Source organism: Tiliqua scincoides, chromosome 1 (genome assembly GCF_035046505.1).
Source record: "Tiliqua scincoides isolate rTilSci1 chromosome 1, rTilSci1.hap2, whole genome shotgun sequence".
Classification (NCBI taxonomy): Eukaryota; Metazoa; Chordata; class Lepidosauria; order Squamata; family Scincidae; genus Tiliqua; species Tiliqua scincoides.
Genome location: NC_089821.1, coordinates 126738847 through 126759453, shown reverse-complemented (window position 1 = coordinate 126759453; position 20607 = coordinate 126738847). Strand labels below are relative to the sequence as shown.

General features: G+C 44.0%; 1 protein-coding gene across 1 annotated transcript in view; it reads right to left on the bottom strand.

Annotated features, from left to right (window-relative positions):
- MAP2 (microtubule associated protein 2) overlaps positions 1-20142 on the bottom strand; it is a 119283-nt gene extending 99141 nt beyond the window's left edge. The window contains exon 1 of the mRNA XM_066622038.1: positions 19884-20142. Coding sequence (XP_066478135.1) covers positions 19884-20142 — 259 coding nt within the window. The remainder of the gene's footprint in view (positions 1-19883) is intronic.
- Between the last annotated feature and the right edge of the window lie 465 nt (positions 20143-20607).

Sequence of the window (20607 nt, the reverse complement as noted above, 5' to 3'; positions counted from 1 at the left end):
TCAGCTATGATAACTATGGTAACTGTCAGCTATGATATGTTTACAAAGAATTCTCAACTCCATTTCTATAAAGGCAAAAGAAGACACATTTTATTCCTTACAAGTTCATTTATCTACAGATGAGACAGAACTGTGTAAAGGATCTCTAATTATCCAGGGATTCACTCCCTCACTAAACCACATCAGCATCTGAGAGGAGTTAAAGGGTTGCTTTGGGAAACAATGGCTTGTTTATGTGGTTTTGAAGTGTTAAATTATCATGTTGCTGTATGTGTTACTATAGCAACAGATTGAACTATATTCAAATTGTATTTAGTTTCTTATCACTTTTCCCAATCCTTTTTTGCACTTGATACAAGAAAACATTTATTTATTTGCAAATTATTTCCTCAGGTAACAAAACCTGGTGTCCAAGGCAGTTTACAACATTACACAACAACATAATTAAATCACACAAAAACATATTGTGCATAATAAAATCACATATTAAAACCACACTAGACAAAAAAAAAACCTGAAAAAGTAGCTAAAACATAAAACACAAGACAATAGATAGTAAAAGATTTAGCAGAGCCCTCTCACTATCCATGTGTCAAATCCACACACCCTCCCTAACTACCAACAAAAGCAATTTGAAATAAAAAATGTCTTCAAGCCCCATCAAAAAGTGTCCAGGGAGGGGACTGACAGTAATTCACCCAGAATTTCACATTTGGGGGGCCACCACCAAGAAGGCCCTTTCTCTCACCACTGCCCCCCTTGCTTGAAACCAGACTTTCAAGTGACTGAGAAATGAGACCACTAGTGGTGCACACATACATATGTGAATCAGAACTAGATATTCAGTCTGAGAACTAGTTACATGCAAACCATCGATAAGGCTGAAACAAGGAGGAGCACAAATCATATCAATGAGTTCACTAACACTAATCAGGACTACATGCTATGAAGACTGCAGCCTAAATTTGGGCAGATGTCTCATTTCTTCTTGTTCTCAGCAGCAGTGGCTGGGAATAAAGGTGAAATCAATTTAGAGGCAAATTGAAAAATAGAAACCTTGTTAAAAAATATGTTTTTTGGACTCTACCTGTGGAAATAATCAGTACCTGAAACTATGGCTATTCTGTAGGCTCAGAGGATAACAAGCATGGTACTATTAAACAGATGTTGTAGAAAGAAGGTAAAACAGAGACATTATGCAAAATTACTGCACAGAAGTTAAAAATGGAAACAATTTATAAATATTGAATGTAGCTTTGTTGGTTCATAAGAAACAATCCAAAAGCCACATTTTGTTATTACAAGGACTAGCTCAAAAACCACAACATCAGTGAGTTTCCAAGTTCTCCATAAATCTTCAGTGTTAAGAAAAGCAAATGATAGGGAAGGAAGTTCTGGTGGACTGACCACAAAAGATCAAACGGAATTAAGGATGTCCACACATGGCCTATGTAGCATGACAAAATCCAATATGTTAGATCAGCAGTTCCCAAACTGTGGGTCCATGACTGTGGATCAGTGTGTCACAATCCAATTTTTGGTAGCTTGCGAAACTGATACAACAGATTAGGCCAGCGGTTTTCAACCGCTGTGATGTGGCACACTGGTGTGCCGCGAGGCTGCCTCAGGTGTGCCGCGGAATCAGAGGAGGCAGGCAGCAGCTGCGGGAGAAGTGGCTGCTTTGAGCCTCCCTTGGCAGGGAGAACAAGCAAGGGAGCAGCCAGGGAAAGGGCTGGTCGCGGCTGCTTTTCATCCCAGGCAGCAGCTGAAGAGTCCGCTTGGAGCTTGCTCCTGCTACTGAGCATGACTCAAGCTGCAACATGATCCTCACTTTCCTGGGAGTAAGCCCCATTGGCTACTATGGGGCTTACTTCTGAGTAGACATGCATAGGGTTGGGCACAAAGGCGGTTGTTGTCTGCCTGCGTGCTGTTTGCCCAGCCAGAGAAGCCCGGAGGAGCCAGGAGGTGGGAGCTGCAGAGTGAGTGAGAAGAGGGAGGCAGAAGGGGCACGCAGGTACATAGTGAGCGAGTCTACTGAGGCCCCCAACCTAAGGACTGGCTGGCAGTCAGGTTGCCTTAGGCTGGCAGTGAAAAGGGTTCCTGAAAGTTCCTTTTCCTTGCCAGTTTGCCTGCAGTTCCCCAAAGTGACCCTCCCTGCACTTTGGGGATTTTAGAGGAAGGGTGCTGGGCCACAAACCCACACTTACCTGGGAGTAAGCCTCATTGACTATAATGGGGCTTTCTTCTGAGCAGGCATGCATAGGATTGGGCTGTGGGGGTGCTATCCCATCCACACTTTCCTGGGAGTAAGCCCCATTGACTATAATGGGGCTTACTTCTGAGCAGGCATGCATAGGATTGGGTTTTTGGTTGCACTCTTTTTTCTCAACTACGTACACAAGCAGGCAATTGGCACTTCCCTCTCCTCTTCTCCCCCCAATCTCAGTTAGCAACTCTCTTACTGTCCCTCCCCTCACTTGTCCACACCTTCTAAGGATACAGAATCACTGCCTCACAGTCTCTCTCTCTCTCCCCCACCCCCCAGTTCAATCCTGCACTTGTTTCAATCATGTCTCCTCACTGCCACTCACCCACATTCTCCACTATGTGATCAATCTGTCCTGTCTTTGCCAACACTTTCTGGCAATTTCGATAAGAATTTGAACATAGGATTTTTCCTCCTTTTCAGAAACCACATATACTTCCCTCTCCATGCTTCTTGTCAATTTTTTTTGTCATGGAATGATTTAATTGTATTACTTTTATTAATTCAAGATTAACTGGAATGTAGTAGTTTAATGTAAGTAAAAAACTGGTAGTGTGCCTTGACAAGTTTAGTGCCTTGTCAGTGTGCCGTGAACTGAAAAAGGTTGAAAATGGCTGGATTAGGTTATGTGTATCAAGGGTTAAACAACCTGCTACTTGAGGGGATCACTATTATAGCCACAGAGGTTTAAGTGGCTGGTAAAGTGAAACTTTTTTTAAGGTGGGTCCCAATGCTAAAAAGTTTGGGAACCAATGGGTTAGGTCCAAGGTTCCTGCTGAGCTCATGGATGCTCCATAGGTAGCCTCAGGAAAGCAGCGTGAACTAGGAAGCAGACTACCAACATCTTTTCATATGATGGGATTGATTGCAGGGCCTAATCTAAATGGGTTCAATTACACCAAAATGGTGAAAGGGGAAGCAAAATGCTAAAAAAAATTAGACAGAGGTAGAAAAGATGTGACAACACTGCAGTAATTGAGGGGAGGGGCTTGAAAAAAGATGGCACAGGAATTAAAAGGCAAACTGAAATAAAACAAAACATGAATGTGACTTGTTAGGTATGCCAGTCCAGGAACTTGATCCTTACACCCACACCTAGGCAGGCAGGTAAACTCCATCAATACATCTGATGCTTTGAAAGAGAAGAGCTGTGCAATGGGGAGGTGTGGGACAGGGCCTAGGAGAAGGGGGTAAAGGGGGTAATTTGTACCCGGGCCCAGGGACAGAAAGGGGACCAGGAGCCAAAGGAGGGGGCCCAGAAGGTTCCTGGGACCTGACATTTTCCTATCTCACCTGAACTCGCTGCCAGCGCATAATGCTGAGACACCACCACGTGCATGCAGAGTTTGCTGCTGCTGCAAGCCATCCACACCAGGCCCAGGAAAGTAACCATGACCCTCCTTAACCCAGTGTCAAATCTGGGAGGAAAATGGCCTGCTATAGTTTGTCTTGTGGATCCCATAACCATGAAGGAGTGTCAGAGACCCAGCTGTGCGGCTACAGCTGCTGCAGAAGTTCATTTTGAACCATTCTAGTGTGAGCCTAAATACAAAGATTTTCTGCAATCAATTTTCTGTATTTCAAAAATTTTAGAGAGACTTAAGAGTGTGTTTGGTTTTCCATATTTATCTAGCTGCCAATGCTGCATGTTTGGGTAGACCTGGGCTCTGCATCAGGAAGCCTAGTAGACCTGAGCTCCAAAGACTATTGTGGCTGTCAGCACCTTCCCCCTCCCCTATTTCCCCTGCCCCCATTGCCCCGCCTTCCCCTTTGGGAGGGCCCCGAAGAAACTTTGTACCCCCTGCTAAAATTCCTCTCATAGGCCCTGATTGATTGTACATGTGAAAGGAGTCTGATGAATTGCTATTAACATAATGGGTTGGCTGCAAACTGACTGCTGCTGAATGCTTCCATCAACGGAAGGAAGGGCCCTTTCTACGAGTGCAACTCTCATTTTGCCCAGAGAAAGAGCTACCATAAGCAGAGCAGTAAGTTTAAATTCATCCTAACATTTTTCATAGCAGATCCTCAGGTTCCTCCATACATACAGCCAATCCCATCACATTGAGGAGTATTGGTCATTCTCTGGTGGTGCACCCTGCTGGTATAACAGTGATAGGATGGAACATGTCAGAGCCACAGAGAACCTTCAGATACGTGCTTTGCTGCTTCATGTGCTGAGTCATTTGGGGATGCACCCAGAAGGTTTTCTAAGCGTTCAATCCTAACCAACTTTCCAGGGCCAACACAGCCATGCCAATGGGACACGCACTGCATCTTGGGGGGGGGGGGCAGTCATGGAGGCCTCTGCAGGATAAGGGAACACTTGTTCCCTTACCTTGGGGCTGCACCAGTGCTGGAAATTTGGATACGATTGGGCCCTAAGTTTACATGCTCTTAGGTCTCATAGTGATTCCACCTATCCAGCCAGTCTACCTGATATGATTATAAAAGCTTGTTTTAGATTATAATTTTGATTATAAATGACTGGACTAGGGCTTTGCCTGGACTGCAAACCAAAAAGGCTATGCCTGCTTGTCTCTCAACCAGTGCTAGTCCCAGATTGTGAGGAGTCCTGGGGGAAAGCCCTGCCCTGCTTCTTCCACGGCATCCCCCGCTCACTCTCTGATGACACATTGTGCACTATCACTGCCACCAGTACTGAAGGTTCAGGGCTCAGGTGAGCTAGATAGGCCCTTCTGCAGGTGTGGGCCCTTGGTCAACCCCTAACACCACCTCTTTTCCTAACTCCATGCAGACTTGGCATTCTGCCTGCCATCTAGTAAATCATTCATAGGATTTCACATGACTGTGGATGGGGGCCACAGTGTTTAAATTCACAGATCAGATAGTTTATAATGGGTAGTTTATCATTAGTTTGACACCAATATTACACTTTTACATTTACCTACATTGAAACATATCTGCCAAATGTAGAGAGGCAGGATGGTGTAGTGATGCAGGATTTGTATGTAGACCTGGAAGATCTAGGTTCAAATCCCCGCTCAGCCATGAAGCTTCCTTAGGTTGTAAGAGGCCTTTCTTTGTGGACATGTGAGTGAGTTACTAAGCTTCCTTAGTAACCCTGGGCCAGTCTCTCTCTCTCTCTCTCTCTCTCTCTCTCTCTCTCTCAGCCTCAACTATCTCACAGGGTTGTTGTGAGGACAAGAGGAAGAAAGGAACTATATACACCATCCTGAACTCCTTGAAGGAAGGGTGGTATAAAAATGTGAAAAATAAATAAATAAAATAAGTAATATTTCTCCTAAAGTAAAATCTGAAGCCAATTTGGATTACTTCCTAGACAAAACATCTGAGGAATTTTGAGGAGAGTCAAAAGACTTTTGGTAAGAATGGTAAAATATTCAACAAAAGTCTTCATACATCTTCAGTTTAAAATATGAGGGGAATATCCTTGGACTAATTTCTAATTCAACAAAATGCAGAAGTTTCAATGCCAGCAATCAGCATTTTATTCACCTCTGCGAGGAATGTTGGAAATACACCATCAGCTGAGGGACCATGGATGACCTGCATATTTCATCTCCAAAATGCGACAACATTAATTTGCCTTGAATAAAGTAGACATGATGCGATTATTGCAGTTGTCCAAAATGTACAAAAATCATGAACTGTTTTCAATAAGCGTTGGCTTAGAAATAATAATAATAATTAATAGTAAACAGATGAAAAACTTTTAATTCCAAAAAATTGTTTCCTGATTTTTCTGTCTCTGACACACAGCATTTTAATCATGCCGGGTCTTTCACTACTTTCTGAGCAATAAAATGTTAGTGTGTCAACAAAATCTTGCAAGCCAGAATGGTTATAGTTTCTAGAAGGGACTATTAGTAGCACAGATATGTCACACTAACACATGTGGGCTGTATTGGTCACCTCTTCTCTATATGTTCTCCAGAAAAATTAAAAATAAAACAAGTGCTAAAACTGTAATTTCCCTTCCTGGGTCAGAGACCAATTGTTTGGGGGTTAATTGCCCCTAAAATATTAAGCATACATTTAATTACTTAGCATGGTTATATCGTATATTTTTCCATCATGGAACTCTTACAGCTTCCCAGACCTAGTCTGCAAGTATCAGCCAGTTTGCTGTATTGCGTGCTTTCAGATCAAGCCCTGGGAAAGCTGGGTAACCCTCTTAATCTTGTTAGTAGCCTGCTTTACCCTTCTCTAGCCATATTTCTGGAGAATAGACTAGATGCCACACCCCTCCTTTAGGGTTAACCTTCTACCTTAATCCTTCCATATAAGACTGATCATATGCTAAGCTGATCTGACATGAAAACACTGGAGAGCAGTCAGGAGGGGTTAGAGAAAGTTTATGTCTTGTCTAATTGCAAACCATGAAGCAATGCAATACTGGCTCATTTTATACTTATTTCTTTTATTCCTGAAAGCTCAGAATGACTTTTATAAGGTTCCCAGTAGTCACGTAAGATCTATTTCTACCAGGGATGGGCAAAGACTTGGATGACTCAGACTCCAGTCACAAAAACACGATTTTCACAGCTCATACAAATTTGAACCACACATGTCAAAAACTCAAGTACTGACTCAGGGGTTTTACGCAAAAAATGAAGTCTCGAATAGACGCAAGTCAAGGCAGCTTTTGTGTGTGCTTGCGACTCTGTTTCATGTGCGTGCTTGCTTACTTTTTTTGGGTTGCTTCCAGGGCTTTACTTGCTTTTGAAAAAGCAAACAGCTCTGGATAAGTTGCAATGGCTGCCGTTATGACTCATGGACAACTTGAGTCTAGGGGGGGCAGAGATTTGGGTCTTGACTCGAGGCTTGGCGCACATCCCTAATTTCTACCCCTATGAAGTTGTGGGATGGAGGTTAAGCAAAGGGAAGAACCACGGCCAGGATATCCATAAGACTAACTAAATCAGTTGCCTCAGGTAACACACTGGTGGGGGACACCCATCTCTGCCCACCTACACTATTTGCCTCTGCTGTTCCTCTTTCTCCTTCCACTTCCTGTGGAAGTGGAAAGGAAGAGGGGGACAGAGAGGAAGAGGAAATGTGGAGGGGAAGGGAGTGCTGAGCTAAAACCATAGAAAGTGGGAGGAGCAGAGGCTGGCACATTAGCAGGCATGGGGGGCAGCATATGACATACCACCTCAGATGTTAGAAGGTCTTGGGTCAGCCTAGGTAGGAACACAGAATCAGAGGGAGAATGGATACCAGTTGGCAACAGCAGTGAGAGGAAGAGCTGAAGAAATTCTCAAAAGACCAATGAGATCAAGAGATTTGGCACTGAGAGATTTGGCATTGAAACAAAAAAGAAGCAATTAAGTTTTAAAAGTACATGTACCTGAAATAATCCCTTACGCTTCCTCTGTTTATCCCTGCCTCCATTTTTTTCTGACTTTCCTCTGGTGTTTCCCTTATATCTATCAGTGGCATAGCTAAGGAGGTGTAGGGGGTAGCAGTTGTACCGGGCATCAAGCTTTAGGGGGGCAACAAGCTGAACTTGACACTAGTGACCAAAATTGTGAAAATCTTGGTGTGCATGAATAATACTATCATGTTACATATCATAGGAAAGGTAATTTAATGCAGAATGCAATGAAATAAACTGCACTGGAATATCTGTATTCTATCAGAAGATATGGCCAATTAAGCAGAAAATGAAAGCACAACAGAAAGTAGATTTTTAAACTCAGAACTGACCTATGAGACTGACTGTCCTGAGATTGTTGTGTTATTATGTTATTGACATGTTGCAATGAGATGTTATTATGATACAGCATGGAACCAATAAGGTGTTAATATGAGCCAGCTCTTATTTCCATGTATCATAATACAGTTACCCTTGCTACCGGGCTAAAAAGGCACCTTTCCAAGTGGTGCTCCTCTTATATTTAGCAGGGGGAGAAAAACCGTCCCTCTTCACCCCAGTAAAGTGTCTCAGACCAATCAGGGGCACACGTTTTATTTATTTACTTAATTAAATTTGATTTTGTCAGGGGGAACTACAAATGTTCTTTGACTCCAGATAGCCCATAGATGCCTTAGCTATGCCACTGGCTGCGGGGAGGTGGCAGAGCAAGTGGGTGGCGATCTGCTGGGGGGAGGAGGCAGGTTTCCCCCCCCCCATTTTCACTTTTTAAAAAGCCTGGGCATGACGTCATTTCCGGTTGTGACATCACTTCCAGGGCATCATTTTGAGCTTGGCACCGGGCTACACGATCATTAGCTACGCCACTGATATCTATCTAGAGTGACTGTAAACCCCTTGGGGCAAGGATCTTTCCTCTCATTCTGCACAAAGCACCATGTACAATGACATAGAAACACAAAAATTTTCAACGTGCCAAGCATCAATATAATGTATACTGTGTACCTGCCAGAGTCTAAATCAGGAAGGTGAATAATGCGCAATGCCTAGTGTAATTGCTATCATAATTCCCTTAGGGAAAAGAAAGAAGCAAAATTAGAGTAGTTAATTAACAACGTCTTCTCCATGGGACTAATCAGTGACAGGATGAGAATCATACTTCAGGCTTTGGCAGAATAATTATTGAGCAGAATAAACACAGGAGCCGTAGACACGTTTAGATAAAACCCCTTGCCCTGCAGCAAATCCCGTGGGTAGGGGTTTGTTGTGGGGTAAAAATGAGGGAAGTCTGGATAGGGCTGAATTTCATTAGTTAGAATGGGGGAACAACAACATGTATTGGTGAGATGTGATAAATAGCAAGAGGGAGGAAGGCAAATGATAATGAAGGAATGGATTCAAACACACGGCAGAGTTCTAGTTTGGCTGCTTAGTGTGAGGACTGCAATTTTAGGAGTCACAAGCAACATTTGTAGGCATTTGTGGCATTTCTCTCACAAGCTGTTTTATGGTTATTGAACACATGTGATGAAGTCGATCACCTGCTGACAACATTTTTAGGGAGAGGAGGGGGTCATAATGGGCTGAGGGAGGTGGTTTCCCTCCCTTTTTCCAGGCTTAGGTTTGACCTGGATGTGGCAGTTTGGCACTGGGCAGTATGTCATAACAGAAGAGTTCTGGCAGGCCGGCAGTGCAAGAGAAGGTTTTGGGTCCATTTCACAGTGCTCCAGCTTGTGGGGTACCAGGTGGGCCATGATCATACATGAGGATGGCAGCCAATTTTGGTGAGTCTGGACTGCCTCTGCTGTGACATTGCTAGGACAAGATGGAATCTGAGGTTACCCCTTTGCTTGCCACTGTGGGCTTCATCTGCAAGAGCCTGTGAAGAGTCCAGCATCTGCTGCCAAGGGAGTGGCTGTGGCAGGCATCTCTAGGGGACAGTAAGCAGGTGCCTTGAGGAGGACTGGGGGATCCTATGTTCCACTTGTTCCAGGATTTGGGAAAGGGGCTAGATATGTTGGAGCAGCACAACCCCCTCTTCGCTTTGCCCCCCAACACATCAATGGCTGCAGCAGCTAGTGGTGCTGAGAAGTTCAGAGATGCAAGAAGGCAGGAAAGTTTCCTCTTGGCTTCAGCTGTGGCTTGTTGAGGCAGACTAGCTCAGGCTGAGCATGGATAGACCAAGGAGAGACATGTGTGGCTAGTATGTAAGGCCTTTTCAGACATCAAATTTACAGTTAAAAGCTCTACTATCCGTGTTGGTCTTTTAGATATTGTAATTTTCAATACATTCCAGGTCAGTTCACATCCATATATGGTTGTGTTGTGTTATTTATAGGCCTACTACTTTCTTCTTTAAGTTGCATGCTCTACTGACTAGATACTATGTAACAAAAACTGCATGTCTGAAGCTAGAGGCCTACTGTCATCCCCTAAGTGCAATGGCAGCCCGGCCACTAGGTAAGGTGATACATCAGTAGCAGATGGGGGGGGGCAGAGGATGGTGGATTCAGGGCGCCCTTTGCTCAGAGTCTGTTGCTGCCATGTCCTCACTTCAGGTTACTGCAGATCCAACCCATTAAAAGTCAGTGAAAAGTTGATCGACTGCCTCCTTATCTTGCTTGCATTTTCTTCTAATACAGAAATTCAGAATTTCTGGTTTTATGTACAGGGACTATGCAAATGCAGCAAGCGGAGCTCCTTCATTTGCAAGTCCTTTCAAATCTAACAAGTTGAACTTCTGCAGCTGAAGAAACAGTGCAAGCGGCATGGTAAGCAATTGCTTTCTTTTAAAAAGTTTAAAAAGAGGCAACAGACCCAAGGTGGTATCAGGCGGTTTTTTTGGATTGTGCCACCACTGGTCAAGTGACAGACTTAAGCCGTTTAACTAAACTTCCCTGTTTAATTCTATTAAGACTCTTTTTGGTTCCCTGATTGCAAGGACTATAAATGCTGCAATGCTACAATGAGAACAGAATGCAACACTTCCAAGACCAGTGGGGGGGGGGGTGTTTGTGTGTGCGTGAGTATGCATGCATGCAGAGGAAACAGAAGAGGGGATTTGAAAAATGGACTGGAACAAGAAAAAATGTATCTACATAGATTTTCTATCCAAAGCAACTCTAATAAAAAAGAACCAATACAATTCAGCCTCAGCAGCCTCTTCATATCCCTTAAGAAAAAACGACAGGCTTTGGGAGCAGATCTCACACTCCCAAATATCAAAGCGAGAGAGTATGGATATGCATTTCAGGAACTAGAGGCATCTTTCGGTTTCACTGTGAATCACTAGGAAATTACTTGTAGATTTGCAACAGGGTAGGTAAGGTGCCTGCTGAAAGTTAAGGGCAACTGAAGCTGGAACAAGCATCTCTGAATCGCCCGCATACTGCAGAGTCAGCAGATGTCATCACAGGCAGTCATTTTGCCTGGCTGAGGAACATTTTCTACTGAACAGCAGCACCATCTCTGAACATGGCCTACAGGAAAATTAGACTTACAAGAAAAGACTGCAGAGAACAGACTGCAGGGAGATTAGAAGTTCATACAGTCTTGCATGGCTTAATTGCTCAGTGTTCCTCCAGACCAAAGACAGGAAAGCAATGTAAAAAGGAGTTTTATAGATTAAGAACCACCTGCACACATTTTTCTCATAGTGTTGCACTTGGGCTACAGTAGATCCAGTACGAATAAGGTTATATCCTGTCCACATAGGATGGGCCTTGCTAAACAGGGAATAACCTTGATTTTCAGATCTGCTCATCATTCACCTTATCATTCACTTTTTTTCTTTCCTCAACAACCTCTCACATTTCCTTATTCAAGAGATACAAACCTGGCATTACTGCTTTCCTTACTGCCTTCATTCATACCTAGGCCTTTCACTCACCTATCACTCACAAACTGACAAAGAGCCACTTACAGAGACATCATGCCTGCCTGCTAGCTAATCACTCCTTTGCATTCATGCTCCTTGAGGGGGACTGTAACAATGAAACTCTGCCAATATGCAATGGCCTATTGCTACACTTGAGCAACTTCTTATAACCAATAACCAATAAGATTGGGGCTCCAGTCACATGGATCACAGATCAATGAAAAATAGAGTTGGGTGTTACTACATCTCAGAATGTATTGCATCTATTCTTATACTTCCTTGATTAAAAGTGGCACATTTCAAACATGTGTTTGGGACTCAGTGACAGTCCCACAAAAATCAGGGAATGCAGAAGGGACAAAATACATTGGGGGGGGCAATTTTCCCAGAGGTTAGATTTCCGAAAAATTGCATATTTCACATTAACATTCCCATCCTCAAATATTTTTTTTCTGAAGGAAATTCAATTGATTTTAATGAAGCTAAAAATGGTCTCCCTCACTCTAGTTCCATCACTGACAAACAGAAGTGAGCAAAGGGGGAATTGCTTTTTATAGGCATTGTATATCATTTTCAACCACTGTGCCGTGACACGTTGGTGTGCCGCGAGTGGTCCACAGGTGTGCCACAGGAATTTGGGGGGAAGTCATTTGTTAGTAGGGCCAATGGGGGATGTGAGCCTCCACTAGCAGCATGGTGTGCCTTGTCAATTGCCAAAAACCTGATGGAGTGCCTTGACAATTTTAATGCCTTGTCAGTGTGCCGTGAAATGAAAAAGGTTGACAATCACTGATCTAGATCACGGGTGTCCAAAGTTTTTGGCAGGAAGGCCACATCATCTCTCTGACACTATGTCAGGGGCCAGGGGAAAAAAAGAATTAATTTACATTTAAAATTTGAATAAATTTACATAAGTTTGCATAAATGAATATATTAAAGATGAACTTATAGGAATGAATGAATGAAGGTCTTGAAATAGCTCAAGGCCTATAAAGGGCCTTGCACAAAGCAAGGCTGGCCTTTCCTTTGCTACTGCTACTGCATCAGAGAAGTGAAACAGTAAGCGGTGGAGGAAGACCTCATCCCACAGCTCACTCAAGAAGTCAAACAGTTGCCCTCACGCTGAGAGCACTTGCATTGGGCCAGTGCGGGCTCCAACAAATCTCCCAAAGGCCAGAGGCTCATCGGAGACTGGGGTCTCCCTCAGGGCCACATTGAGAGGCCTCGAAGGCCGCAAGTGGCCCCAGGGCCGGGGTTTGGGCACCCCTGATCTAGATTATGATGATAAAAGAAAACACTCTCTATATGCGAATTGAAGTAACCAAAAGAGTTCAGCAATGGGGGTGGGGTTAGAGCAGCGATTTTCATCCTTTTTTGTCTCATGGCACATTGACAAGACACTAAAACTGTCAAAGCACACCATCAGATTTTTGACTATTGACAAGGCACACCACACTGACAGCAGGGGCTCGCATCCCCCAGTGGCCCTACTAACAAATGATCCTCTCCCAAACTCCCGCGGCACACCTGTAGACCATCCACAGCACACCAGTGTGCCACAGCAAAGTAGTTGAAAATGGCTGGGCTAGAGGAACGAGCTACTTGACGGGAGAGGCAGGAGGGTGGAACAGAGGCAGAGGGGGAAAAACTGGGCAGGGAGGGGGGAATAATGGGGCAGGGAGGGGGAGGATCCATCACGGGCGGTGGGTGAAGGATCTTATCCCCTCCGACAAGAGCCACCTGCCCCCTTTCTCTCCTCGAACTTGCACTGGCAAACTTGTGACCCACATTTTGGGAACTACTGCCCTAGAGAGAGAAGGAGCAAGAGAGTCACCATCAAGAGTGACTCCTATCAACGCATTCCAAACTTTCCTTAGACAAAAGAGGGCTATGCAAAAGGGCCTTCCACCAGTAGACCTTAGGGTATGAGTAATATGGGGAAGACAGTCCTTTAGGAATCCCAGTCCCACCCATATTGTTAGCTGCCGGGTAGCCCAATCCTAACCTGCACTGGGACAGGGAGACTGGCTAGCCCCGTATCCAGCACGGGGTTGGGGCTGTTGTCTGCTCAGCCTGGGGCAAGGGGAATTCATTATCTGAGTAACACCGCAGCAGCCCCAATGGGGCTACTTGAATCTACACCACCTAAAGAGATGGCACAGATTCAAGCGGCCTGGAGCTGCTCCAGGTTGTCAGAGACCGGGCCTAGGATTCAGCACAAATGCTGGATCCTGGTCCCACCCTCCGGCGCAGCCTCACCTTTCCTCCAGCGCAATGGTGTTACAGGCAGCCTCTGGAGGCCAGTGCACATCTGTGTACCAGCCTCCTGGCTCCTGATTAATTGCAGAAGTACCTTATGGCACCTTTGTGACACTCCGAGACTAGCGCAGAGGAACTTGCGCCAGCCTGTTTCAGGGCCAGGATTGTGCCCTAAGTCGTACATCCAAGACAAAAATGTAACCCAGAATATCACAGACAGAATCATTAGAATTTAAAGTTGAAACCTCTGTTTCTTCCACATATATCAAATAAACAGGCAATATGATCCAAGGTCCGGTTAAAATGAAGGAGCAGGATGTAAACAGTTACTCACTTAACCAAAATACTACTGCTTTGGCTATATGAGCATTTTATTAGTCTCAAATAAGACTTGGTTTTTTAAAAGCAATGATCAAACAAGATGGTGATAGTGGCGATCTCTTTTTAAGCACAAAACATTTGGCTCCCTTATGCTCTACTATAGGGTTTCTCAAACTGTGGGTCGAGACAGACTTCGTGGGTCACTAAGCTTTAAATAATAAGCTGATAGCTGAGAAGGCAAATGCATGGAGCCCTATGGAAAGTGAAACTGAGCCATATTGTGCGTTTACTCATGAATAGGTGAACTTGCCTTAGTCCACTGGAAAGGGAAGGCTGAGAGGAATCCAACAACACCAGAACAGTCCCAATCGGATGAATGCAGCCCCCAAAGAACACCCAAGAAGAAAGTTCCTCCTTTCAAACTGACAAATGTAATGAGCCCTATGAAAAGTGAAACTAAGCTACACATTCGTGTTCACCACAAGTAAGCAAATGTGCCTTGGCTCGTGGTCAGGTCAGGCAATGCAAGGCCACGAGAATGGTCCAGATCTGATGAAAGCGGAGTTTAACAAACGCTTCAGAAGGCAGCCCAATAAAAAGAAGAATAAAACAGAGGCTTGAGCTGGTAAGGTGAATTTTTTTTTTCTTTTTTAGACTTGTAAAGCTAGGTGGGTCTGGATAACGATATGGTTTAAAAGTAAGAACTTAAATTGAACTGGGCACTGGGTAGGGCTGAAAATCTTACTGATTTTTTTGTAGTGGGGGTGTTACTGCAGGCAGGCTACAGAGAAAATTTACTTGGTGGAACAGGGCTGGCTTCCCTTTATTTAATTGTTTAACTTTAATTCTTTATAATAATTTATTTTAATTTGCTTGGTGATGTCACTTCCAGCTATGACATCACTTCTGGTGGGTCATGGACAGACTGTCATTCTGAAAAGTGGGTCCATGTGCTAAAAGCTTGAGAACCACTGCTATATTAGAATTAAAAAGGGTTCCATTACAAAAACAGGTAAATGTCTGTCAGGAGAGAGAGAGAGAGAGAGATACTGGGGAGGCAAACACTAAATACTACAATTTCAGAAAGCCAGATAGTGCTGGGAGAAAAGTAAATGGAAGGAAGAGACATTAAAAACACCAGTGTAGACATGCTGTTGATGTGATCTGAAAGTGAGTTTCAAGAATAAAGAGGCAGCAAGCAAAAAAGAAAGGAGTTTGTTGGGACAGTGTATAATTCCAGACTGAGTAAAGATAAAAAGAAAAAAAATCATTCTTTGGTAAAACATTTTGCTGGAAGACCCCCTACTTACCCTCAAAGGAGAATCAAACTATATGTAATGACTGGATCAAAAAATGTCTGAGGAATCATGCCAACAGACAAGCAGTTCATCTCACTACTGCATGTGGAGTTTAATAAGTACAGTCGATCCACATCTTACATGCACTTTACTTGCACAAATTCAACTACACAAGTGCAGCAACCCAGAGAGAGAGCATGAGACAAGAGAACGAATATGCTGTTTCCTCTGTCAGTCTCAGTTGCTGTGTGTGTCTGATAGTTTTTATATTTTCCAGATTTAAGGGAGACCTCCAGCATGTTAGCTCTGAGTTCTGAGTAAGACAGAAACACAGCTAACAAATTGGTCCAGGAGCAGGTGCAGGCTGCTGAGTCAGAAAAATCAGCACACACCTGTAACAGCCACACCCTGGGTGTAACCAAGCCTACGCTGATTGGCTGACCACACCACTTAAGGGCTAGTATGCTGAACCTCCAGTGCAGCAGTAAGGGAGTGGTTGGAGACAATTGAGGAACTGCTGGCAGTGACTGTGACTGTGACTGTGACTGTGACTGTGACTGTGTGACTGTGACTGTGTGTGACTGTGTGTGTGTGTGTGTGTGTGTGTGTGTGTGTGTGTGTGTAAGGTATTACTGAACCTTGACTGTGTATTGTGGGAAACTGATTTGGATTTGTTAACATTGGACTGACTGCTCTTCATGCTGACTTGGATTGACTTGGACTGTGCTGAACGCAGCAGCCAAAATTCCCAAATGGAATGCAGCATAGCCCACGCTGGTGCTGTGCATTGCCACAAAGAGATTTAGTTAGGATCGGGCTGCCCATTACTTTTCAGTTCCAAAGTCTGAGGCTAGCAAGTTCCCTCTAAATTTCCATTATGTTTTAACAGAAATACTTTCCGTCCATCAACTTATGAAGCAACTTTAGGGCTTGGAGATTTAAAACTGTCTAATTGCTGAGAAATTATGGATAGCTTTTTCATACAGCACTGACAACAGCTAGTAAATGGTGCTAAGATGATCCTCTTAGCATGCATGGTTGTAGTTGTTCATGTGAAAACACAAATTTCCACTGCTTAGCATTCTGGCATTTAGAAGACATGTTCAGCTAAAGAAAAATGTATTGATATCACCAGTGAAAAACATTCTCTGGATGTCCAGTCTTGTATTTATATAACCATAATAAGAATTCTGAAAATATGCCACAGTTTGTTACTACATGTTGCCCATGGTTTCAGAGGCATGAGTGAGGGTGCATGGGTTGATATGGGTGCTGTCACTATGGCATGAATCTCCACCAAAATTCAGCTGGGAGGTGGTGCTAACAGGTTCCCCAAAGTGGATGCTCAACTGGGAAGAATGCAACTTCCCAGTTTGGCACTGGTTTCCGGTAGCTAGCAGTTATTTTCCACAAGTCAACAAACACTTTCAAAACATATATAATTAGTAGAAACGTAGCGACACTTTCCAGTAGCCCAGATGATTGATTCTTTCGCCCTTCACAGCTCCCTCTCCATGTCTGAAGACCCATATCCTACTTTTTCTGCCCACTCCTTACCCACCCACATTCCATGAGTCACATTCCCGCTTTCCCTCAGCTATTCTGCAATTAAGACAAAGCACTTCGTCATGCGTGGGAGCCACTGTCTCCGATAAGCTGTTATCCTGTGTGTTGATGATGCACAGAGCTTACAACTTAATCAAACAAATGTGACTGCTCCATTAAGTCAAAAGAGGAAAAAAATGGCTTCACAAATTGCGTTATTGGCACAGTTTAATCTGCTCATAACCAATTGATAAAATTGGAATTTCTTTGTTGCAAAAGTTACTCTGCAGCAAACTAGGGGTCCAATCCTATCCTCCCCACCCCCACTGGTGCAGCCATGCTGAAAAAGGTGCGCTTTATCCAGCGCAGGGGGTGGGGGAGCAGATCAGGATTTGGATACAGGAGGATACCTATATTTTAGGTAGTTTGAGCACACTCAGTTGCAAGGAAGCAAGGTGTTTTGACAAGAATGTTACTACACAGAACGCATTAAGCATCCTGAGCACCTATTGATGCTGAGGGGAAACTTGAACACAACATGTAGCAAAATGTTTTCAGCAGCAAATCTGCTCTCTCTTCTTTCTTATCTCCTGTGACAGGAAATCAGCATCAATTCTCCCTGAATTACTGCGCAATGCTGAAGAAGGGAGCCCAATCAGATAACTCGCTCCACATTTACATTTCTTTCCCAGGTTTCTGTATCACAGTGAATGTCACCTGCACTGCAGAAGAACTGATTACCCCATCATCTAAATTACGTGGTCTTATGAACTCTCCTCAATCGCCTTATTTCTGGAGGACTCTCCCAAGGAGCAGAGTATACAATCAGCAAACCCCAGTGGTAAAGCCCTTCCTGGACTGTTCCACTTTTGGCTGCACATGGGGGGAATTGCATATTTGAATGGTAAAACCACTTTATGTACTTAAAAGTAGCATGCTGACAGAGAAGACTAGTCCAGACCCTTCTTCCTAACATTATTTGCATGAGCTGGGAGGTTTGTTTGTTTGTTGCTGTTATTAATAATGGGAGAAGCATTTGAACAAACCCCTGTTCTACAACTCACAACCTGAAATGTCATAGTTTAGGATTATCACGTAATCCTCCTGGTCATATAAAATTACTCTAATTCAAAGACAAGCAGTTTGAAGAGTCTGTCTTAACTGTATGTTTACTGCAGTAAAAATTATTTGCCATAAAACTTAAAATGCCAAGATAGTGCAGAGGCAAATGAATCTTTCCAGATGCAAATAAACAATACTAATTTCATAAGGTGATTAATGTTAATCTCTTAGGCTTGACTTACACATGCAGAATGATAAGGCAATAATTCTCCTAAGGTGGTACAATTAACTGCACCACTTCAGACCTTTCTGGCCCAATCCTATCCAACTTTCCAGTGCTGATGAAGCCATGCCAAAAGGGCATGCACTGCAAACTGCGGGGGCAGTCAGGGAGGCCTCTTCAAGGTAAGAGAACAAATGTTCCCTTACCTTGTGGCTCAATTGAGGCTGCATTGGCACTGGAAAATTGGATAGGCCCAGGCGCTTTGTAATACAGTATTTGCCTTTGCCTCTTGCTAAAAACTTCCTATGAACTGAAAATCAACAAAGCAGGCAAAGAGCTGGACTAGAAGATATATACGATTTTCCTCTGGTGTGCTAATGCAAAGAGGTTTAATGTGGGGGGGGGATTCAACCCCACCTACCATTTAAAGTGGTGCAGTCCACTCTAGTACCTCAGTCCAGTTTGGCTCTCTTGCCTGTATAGTCCAAGTCTAAGATCCTTCCTATCAACTACTGAGAGAGCATATGCAGTATATGTAAGGTTGGAATCTGGAACTATGTAAAGAGGTCAAAGACATAGGAAGAGTAACATTAAGCAGCTGGACCAACTTCACTCACAGCAGGTCACACATTCACATCTAACAATGCTCCATTTAACACAGAAATCCAACAGCAGTCTGTGGGTCAGCAGTCACACCCAAAGTCATGACTAGAATGACCTCCTCAGTGCTGGATACCAAGCAGCTTTCTTTTCCTTCAAGCAAAACAACTTGGTAAACCAGTTACAGAAATCATTTATGACAGCATCTGCCCTTGCTTTCACTCTCAAGACCTATTCCGTAGAAAGAGGACAACTTATGAAAATAGAGGTTGAGCCTTTTATCTGCGGATTTTTCCATCAGCTTCCCCAGCCCTTTAAGGCCTTTTAAAGATGTTTTAAGGCCTTTTAAGGCCCTAAAACGTCACTTCCAGTTTTTCCAAAAAACCTTCTAAGTGACCTTCTAAGCCACCCAGAGTCTTTAGAAGGTCTTCCGAGTATCAAGGAACTGGACCACCCCATCAGGGAAGGTGTGCCATCCCCAGTGCTCAGAACATCCTCCAGATGTGAGGGGAGTGGTGCTCCCCTTGCTTCTGGAGGGTTAAAGGTGCCTTAAACCTTGGGTTTCATTATCTACAGTTTTTGGTACCTGTGGAGGTTCCAGGAACAGAACCCCTGCAGACAACGACAGTCCACCTGTATGATGTGCTTTATACTGAATCTGGTCCTTTTCCACCTAAGGCAGTTCTTAGGCTCTCACTGACAGCAGCAGCTCTCCAGGTTCTCAGAGGCCTTTTTCCAGCTCTACTACTGGAAAGCATTTTTTAATTGGAAATGCCAAAGACTGAACCATTGGACAACCAGCATACAAAGAAAGCACTCTGCCACTGAGCTCCTCTGCTCCTGCTTGTTGTGTTTCCTCCCAAGAACTTGACCCAGGCAGTGCCATAGGTTCCCCAAGAGCAAAACCGTGCCCTCCTTCCAGGTGCAGGATTGCACTTCCTGCTGCAGTCTGATTTGATCCACATGATTCAGACAACAGCAAATTGGCAAAAAGCCCCTGAAGCACACTCCCCTTTGCAATCAAAGCTGTCGAGGACAAAGGGCAGAGGAACAGACTCTGGGTCTTTTACCTGCAGTTTCTTTCTCTCCTGTAGCTAGTTCTCCATTGATTCCATTCTCTTTGGTTCTGGAATATGAGCCCTGTTGCTCACGTGCACCATATCCGCCATCTTCATGCTCTCTGTATGGAAATCCATTAGCACTTCTGACCAGTCCTTCTCCGGTGCCACTTTGCTCCTTGATTTCCGGGGAATGCGAGTGAGAAGCCTCTGCTATCTGACTTGAGGACCAGTGCGGTGCCTTAGCTTCATCCTTCCTGTCATCAGCCATGTTGCTTCTCCTTTACAATTTTAACTGTAAGGGAAACCAGAGGAGAGGTCACTAGTAAACAGAACAGGAGCTTTGTGGAAAGATGTACGTTCCCCTCACAGTACAACTCAAATTCTCAAAAGACTGAACAGGCATGGAAACATACAAATTATGATCACAGAAATGCTGACTTCGGGATGTGAAGGGAAAATGAAAATCCTGCAAATTTTGCAAATTGATTTCAATGTAACAAAGCAGCAAGACTCCTATAAAGGGGGGGTGCTGTGGTATCCTTGTGTTTTGGTGTGTGTGTGTGTGTGTGTGTGTGTGTGTGTGTGTTACGTGAGGTGTCCTTGAGGCATCTCCCCATGGTTGAGGTGGTATCTGTGGCTGCGTTATTCAATCCTAGTGGCTAGTGGGGGTGTTTCCCCAGAATTGGTCGCTAATTGGCCATGTGCATGCCCCCATTCAGTTTACACTTGCTTA